An 8,159-nucleotide genomic window follows, 5' to 3' on the forward strand; every position below is an offset into this window, starting at 1 on the left:
GTCACGACATGCGACAAACATCCACCGTGATTGACATGTAATGTAGGGTGGAATTTGCAACTTCATCATAATTAGTTCTGTTTCAATATTTTGGTTAAGTGTCCTGTGTTTGTAATAACTAGCTAAGCCTTGTGGTTTTACCCCCGATTCGTTACTTACATGTACATATTTTTCCATCGGTTATCAGCTTCATCTGGTTTTATAAGTGTGGTGACCTGTTCATTCCTATTGAAATGGTACACTACACTTTTTCCGGGATAAAAAGTAAAATGTTTTAATCCGGTCAGCTTCAATTCTTATCAAGATAAATCCACTTAAAGCGTGAAAAAGTAACAAATATACTCGCTCAAAAACCTTCAAGTTATATTACTGTGAAATCCTGAACAAATGCGTGGCTTTCCTTGTTAATTTCATTTGACATAATCCATTCAACTATTCCAACTCTGTCCATTAACACATTTCAGACTTCCAGTACTTCAGTATCGTTTGCAGTTTTAGTTGGCATCATTTTAAACGGGATTTTTCAGTCTGTTGAGGATGGCTTTTTTACTGGACAAAAGCTAACGCAGATGGCTCGGCGCCAGCCCTAGAATTTCAAGCATCAACGCATCTTACCGATGTCGGCGTTAAATATTTATGTTCTGCACAAAAAGCGCGATTGATATCAAACAACAAACAAGATAGTTATGATGTTAGAGTAAGATAAAGCTATATCTTTACTAAAAGATAGAAAGAAACAAAATTAATGAAAGGATCATTAGTAAAATCACTCAATAATTTAGATGTACACGTGTTAAAATGACTGCTACTCGACACAGGTGTAGATTTGAATTGATGGCTCGATGACCGATCCATTGGACACGCAAAGGCTTGATTATAATTATCGTATCGGAATTGTTGTTTGTTCACGTAATATTATCTAGATACAGTCATGCAATGAGAAAAGACAATTAGATCGAATATGTTGGAGATATCGAGCAAAAAAAAATGTACCAAATAATTTTAATTTTCCTTTTGAATTTTATAAGTTTAATCACCATAAAAAGAATAGGATCATGCCGTTAAAAAGTTCGTTGTTACCATTGGGTCATACTATCAAAGAGAACAATTTAACTGGCTCACATTCGAATGTGACATAGTTTTTCAGTTTCTAGCGAACGTGGATATTTGAAGCGAAGGTTTTTTTCGACCTTTTTTGCAATGGTGGTAATGAAGAAAATATTTTATTGTAAAAACATATCTAGGTATATTCGGTACATCGTTCCTGGGGAACCCTAGTTAATACAGTTTCTGTATGTAAGGCTATATACAGATTTCCCTATTTTACCGACAAAAGTCATATTGAAGCTTCTATAAAAAACTGAATAATCGCTGTCAATCGCCGACAAACCCAATTCTGCTATTTACAATGGCCGATAAATGAATGAAAATTGCCTTAAAATGTATTTTTTTTGTATTTTTTTCTGCAAAATAATTGGAAATTCAGTACGGGACGGTACACCCAAGGTCAATACAATTAACTTCCAATTATTGTATTAAAAAAATGCTTAAGAGAATAGGAATAATTTAAAATTTAATCCAATTGCCATTCATTCATCGGTTGTTAATAGCAGAATTGGGGCCCTGATAGCGCCGCGCGCGCAGATGACTGTCTGTATCTATGAGAAAAAAAGAAACTGTATTACGACAATTTTCCATAATAGCTAATGTCTTAGCTCAAGAGGAAATGGAGCTTAACGTTTAAAGTACCATTGTAAGGCAATTAAAAGACGATTTGTAGTCTATAATTAACTACGCGAAGTATCAGTTAGCGTGGTCAAGTGGTTACGCGAAATATCACGGACAGTCATTATATTAATTAGATCTTATCAGGTAAGTTAATGAAATGAAGTGACGGTGTGAAATAATTTTTGTATTAGCACTCATACTATAAATGTTATTAGATAACCTTAGTTGTAAGATGTCGCAGTTTAGGTTTATCTACTGAACTCCTAATTAATGCTAAACATATTTTTGTTTCTTTTAGTACAAAAAAAATCCTGACATATTTCATACATTTTTTATCAATTAGCAGCATACCAATAACTGTATGCTTTTTCATTTATTTTATTTTAGTACTGTATTCAAAACTTTGAACAAATTGTTGAAATTCCAAGTGATTGCTTTCAAACTAAACAAGTGCAATGATCAGTAACAAAATTTTGAAGTTAAATGAACTTGTAAATGTTCGAGATATCTACGAATTTAACGTGATTACATTATTTCTCGGCAAAATATGAAACGTCGATGGTGAATTTAATTTAACTTGAGCGTTCAACATTTTGCGAAGCATGAAGGTTTAATTAAACGAAGCAAAAGTTTATTAGGCCGAGGTCAGAGCAGTTTTATAATTTAAAAGAAATAATTCGATTGATAAGACTCATTGTGCTCGATTTAATTTAATAAAATGAGTTATTCTTACTGGCAATTTACTTTATTGAGGTACATAAAATCAAAAGAGCAAATATGCAATGAATTTGAGTGCTGCGAACAGTTGAAAAATAACTACGTTTTGGTATGCAAATGTAAATTATATTAATCAGGTCATGTTTGCGTTTTAACCAATTTAAATATTTAATACACTACCTATATACAAACATCACAACTCCTGGCCGTTATATTTTATCTAGAACATTCAAATAAATTATGATGAAGCTCGCCCCAATTTATTCAATCTGCTCCATTGTAGAAACACCGAAATGATAGGCATTATGTACAAAGGACGATATATTATAAGTGGGTAAAGGCTTACAGTCTAAGGATTGGCGGAGACGTCGGAGGCGGCCCGCCGAACTGCTTTGATTGATGAGCTCGTAGCTTATCAGAATAATAATTACACTAGCTTGCTGCTCCTTAATCTAAAAATCTTATTCTTGCACAGTTGCCGCAACTTTCAAAACATGCCAGCGAGATTGATAGGATTCTGTATCCATTTTCGAATTACTATAGACTTTACTGTTACAGCAAATGGTTTCGAAAATAATTCATTTTTCATTTCGAACAGTTTAGAAACTTTTTGACTCATCTTGCAAGTCGTTATTCAGCGCATACTAATGAATGGGCAGAAAGGAAGCCTCTATTATTGCTTTTACTGAACTAATAAAAAGTAACTGGCTACTGTTTCTCGGGAAGCACTACCTGGTGTAAGTACTTTCATAATTTTTCCTAACTTTCGCCGTTCGGAAGGTGCTTTGACTGAAGTTCGGGCATTGATGGAGTTTGTTGGCAAGGCAAGCAAATACCGACTAATAAGAATACTTACTAGTGCCAAAACGGGGAGAAGAAAAATGAAGTGGTTACAATAGACCACCGGTCGTTTGACATTCCTAGTTAAACAACGATTTGTGCAAATAAAAGCAGCGAAATGAGATCGGATCGGAATAATTGGTCTGAGCTTAGTAAAGCTCAGACCAATTATCGTCACTTAGATAATTCCAACAAAGTTTCAAGTTTCATTGGTATAACAACAATAACGCCTTCTTAGTTGTAGATCTTTGATAGTTGTTTTACGATCGTAATAGTGTAAACAACAACAATAACTTAAGTTTATCAGAACAGATCAGTATCCCTGGCAAGTTGTTTGGGAGAAAATTCATTAGCTTATCGCAGTATCGATGTTGTGGTAAACTAAAGGCTAATGTCAATATTTCACCACACAGCTGTAGGCAGGGTTGTCACGTCGTCAGTTTTAGCGGAACATTTCGGCTTTAGCGAGTGTATTTCCGGGATATAGCCGCAATTCTCCAGTTTAAGCCCCACGTTTTGAGCTAAAACCACAATGTTTGTTTAAGACTGCAATTTTGAGTGTAAAGAACTATTGTTAGAATGTCTTTATGTTTCTTCAGACATTTTATTTTTGTGTATGTATTACAGCTTACGTATGCCTTTGTTTTGTAGAGGAGAATAGAAGTAGGAAGTTATAGTACAAGTGAGCCAACCCTAAAAACACACAAATTGATTATGGTAAACAATTTTGCGTAAAATTTGAGCTCTACATCACGGTATCATATTGCTCGACTGTAAGTTTAGTTCATCGTTATATGGAATAGTTTACAAGCTGATACTAATCCAAGTTAATACAAGTTCCATAAACGAGGTGACACTTGATACTCGGAAACGGATCGCGATCAACTCACGTTAAATTTTGCACCTCCGCAAATTGCCGCTCTTACCGACAGTCATTCATCCAAAATATATTCGGTTTTTCATCTGCTACTGAGACAGGGATATTTTTAAGATGTATTTTACTGTGGCGAGATGAGATACCGAACAGGATAAGCATTTTAATTGCAGGCTCAATCCGGATTACTGTGAGAGCCGGCGTAATGCCGCCTCTTTGTGGCTAAAATTCGTCTTTGTGATCCGGGCCGCGACAAACTTAACATTAACAATTTTATTTCAGCTTAATGCCTTCGTATTCATGAACTGCAGTTGGAATTTTTAATATGAGTAAGCACTTCCATGATGAAGTAGATTTTTCTCTTCTAGTATTTTCCGTTTAGAAATTATCACCATGTTCTTTATTTCTTGATACTTTTGATAATATCGCACGTACGCACGCACGTATATCTTTGCCTCAAGTTTATTTTGTCTGACTTATTTACTTACACTTAAATATGACAAGATATTGGCAATGCATTATTCGTTTTGAAAAATGAAACTGTCTGTAAATTGTCACTGTTGTGGTAAAATTACATATTAAAAAGAATGTTTTCGGTTCACTCAGTTAGGAGCAACAGTACCACAGACAGACATACCTGTAGGTATCTAAAGAGCGGTTTGGGGGTTAATAAGCATGCGTACCACTGATTACATTCGTCCTTTGTTTACAGAACAATAGCATAAGCCATTTCCTTTATAATAATTAACGTATTGATCATAAAAGCATTTAAGTGGATGAATGAAAACAATAATTAGTGAGTATCGTATATTAAAGATAATTAGGCTTTATTGTGGATTCATTGAAAATGTTTCATTTATTAATGCAAATTGTTAAGTTAAACATTATGTATAATTATTAAGAAAATAATTTGTAAATAGTTCTTGCAATGCTTAAGTAGATTATGTTTAAGAGGTTTGAATTCTTTAATGATTTTTTAAATGCAGGCACAACAGTACCTATAATCTATCTAACCATTAATAAGTAAGTATAATATGGTGTGCAATGAAGAATATTCTAATGTAATATTTTTTTTGTGTCAGCTCATATTTGCACTATTATCGCGGCTTTCGCCAAAATACCCAAGATGGGTAATTTTCTTTTGTAAATACGTAAATTATAGAAGCTTATAGTTATAATCTATGAGTAATATAAACAGCTTTGACAAAGAATTTTCTTCAGCTGGCTTTAAGTAAAAGTTTTATCGTTCTGGCGCAGTAATTTCGTCTTGATTGTGTGCGGTGCCGCAAACGTCACAGCGTAGCTTGAATTCCTAGAAAACACAAGAAGAAGAGTTCAATTGTTTCAAGCAGATAAGTGGCGATTAATGCATTCGTGGAAATGATGATTTGAACCTTTTGTATCATTAAGATTATGGATAAATATTTTAAACAAAAGATTTAAGGGATGTTAGTAACACAATACATTTTGCTTTATTATCAAGCGCATAATAGATAATGCTCATTGTAATTGTCTTTTTCGTTATCTAGGATTTTTTTTCTTATATGTTAAGATATATTTACTACATGTCAATACTTGGAATTTTATGAGTATACTCAAACACAAATCTAAAAAATTTCAAAGTTGTTTTTTGGGAAATGATAATCCTATACCTGGATTATTTTATTTGACATAGTTAAGTATTCTATTGTACTGGATTTCATCAAACTTGTTTATTGATGGTCATTGTTCAAATAAACCTTGCAATACAGTTTATCCTCACTTATAACAAAAGTTCTTTATTAATTAAATGTAGAAGCGAGCGTTGTTAGCAAACAAGATTGATTGACACTGTCAATATATTAAGCTGCCAAGTTCTTTCCAATTAAGGAACTGAATGAAAGAATGGCAAATAGAACTGATTTGTGAAGAATTATTTTATCTAGTTTTGGGGAATAATAAAGTATACTATAATCTTCTTGTGTTGCCACGGAGAACGTTAGAATTATGTATTAAATACGTTATCAATATTTAAAACTAGCTATTGACATCATCCATAACAGTTGCTGTATCTTTAATTTCGTCCAACTTTAATTTTATATCATGCATAATTGTAAGAAACGTTTTGATTTCTTGAAACTTTCAAAATTTCATAAAAGAGAGTGATATCTAAGCTTACCAGGTTAAAAAGCTGCCGCAGACGATTCATAGCGATCTGGCGAACATTCGGATCATTGGACAGAGTGGTCATGTATCTCGCAGCTAGGTCCGCAAACTCCTCCAGCTCGATCAGTCTGGAGGGACCTTCATTCGCGAACAGGCTGCGGTTCCTCTGGTGCACCTCCCACATCTCCCCAGACGGCAGAGGCACGTACGACTCATTCTCTGGCAACTTTACCATTTTGAACCACTTACTGGACACGCCTAATCACAGTTATCACTCACAGCAAATGACAGAGGAATACTACCTGGACTAATAGGTGGGGGTAAGTACACAACAGCCTATTGTCGGCAAAAATTTTACAATAAAAGATCAGCCTGGATTCCTATTGTTAACGAACTCCTTTATCATCACGTGGTGTTTTAAATATTTTTAAAGACAATCACCACATTCGGTCATTCCATGTCGTGGCGTAAACACAGATATTTGTTTTGAAATGCAAAATATTTTTCAAACATTACTACATTGATGATTAGTTAATTAGTTTTCCCATGAAGTTAACTAATTAGGTAGTTATATACTTAATAATCGGTACTTATTACTTGAGTGGGTTTAAAAGGAGTTGTCTTGTGTTTTGGTTTATCATTATAATTTGAAAGTTGCGATGGTGAAGTTGACGGAACCTAATGATCAGCCTGCGAGGGCAGTGGGGGAGCGCGGCAGTGTCCGAGGTCCTCGCAGCCACCACAACTGGGGCGCCCGCCTCGGCCGTCGAGGGAAGGTCGAGCACACCGAACCGAAGGGGCTCCTCGAACTGGAAGCTCTGGCTCAAAGGACCGTGGAAGTCATGGAGAAGCACAGTCCGAAGTCGGAACATAACTACCATAAGGCTATGGACTTGCTGCGATTGCAATACAATCTTGTAAGCATTAATTTTCCTTTTAAATATTTTATGCTTAGTTAATGTTGGTGTTACACACGAAACATGTTTCAGACGCCCCAACAAATACCTTTAGTATGAATTATTAACAGAAGCGTTTTATAGTTTTTTTTGCGCTCCACTTGTTGGCAAGGGACCAATTGATCACAGCCCCAAAACACATCGTTCTACATATTATCGCAGCTTTTTCAATTCGTCGAACGGATAAATTTATAAAAATGATACGAAACAATCACTTGTTTGTTTTAATTGTCTGGATTGAATCTGTATGATTGTGATTGTCTAAATTATTTATTTTTATTATTTCAGAATTTCATTGTGGTGTGTGAAAAATGCCGCGGACCGCACGTCAACGACGAAATCATAGCTCCTGAAAGATGACAGAAAATTTAATTAAATATTAGTAAAATATATAATAGCAATAATAATTTTAATATTAAGTGCAATTTTAAGATTAATGTGTGTGTGTTTTTTTTGTATAAATGTAACGAATCTTTACGTAAGCTACTACGAAAGGATATAATGAAAATCTTGCAATTTTTTCATTGATTGTTCCTTCATGCTTGAACGTGTATATAAAAAATAAGTGCTGTAATAACAGTTCATTGTAAACCAAAATGCAATCGTAGCTATTAAAATGTCTTCAATAATTTTGGTACTAAATATATCTTTGATAATTTAAAGTATTTGTGTATTATTTGCGTTAATCATTCGTGATATTGTCGTGTCACTGTCTATTGCCTCTCCAGTAGGGTAAGTCCGTTACACGAACGGTCTACAAAGGTGCATATAATACAAAAACTGATAACTATCGATTTTTTTTTTTAAAACAAACACTCTTCTTTTTAAAAAGTAGGCGCTTTCCATTGACTTAGATTCGAACTTTAAAAACATTTTCAAAATTAGAGGTTATATTTTTA

At 34.2% G+C, this 8,159-nt stretch overlaps 1 protein-coding gene across 1 annotated transcript; it reads left to right on the forward strand.

Moving 5' to 3' along the window:
* The first annotated feature begins 6,714 nt into the window (after positions 1–6,714).
* On the forward strand, positions 6,715–7,656 carry LOC113496978. Its single transcript, XM_026876396.1, has 2 exons — positions 6,715–7,221; positions 7,549–7,656. The coding sequence occupies exons 1-2, from the start codon at positions 6,964–6,966 to the stop codon at positions 7,618–7,620; spliced, it is 330 nt and encodes a 109-aa protein (XP_026732197.1). The 5' UTR covers positions 6,715–6,963; the 3' UTR covers positions 7,621–7,656.
* Positions 7,657–8,159: the final 503 nt, after the last annotated feature.

Source organism: Trichoplusia ni, chromosome 8 (genome assembly GCF_003590095.1).
Source record: "Trichoplusia ni isolate ovarian cell line Hi5 chromosome 8, tn1, whole genome shotgun sequence".
NCBI lineage: Eukaryota > Metazoa > Arthropoda > Insecta > Lepidoptera > Noctuidae > Trichoplusia > Trichoplusia ni.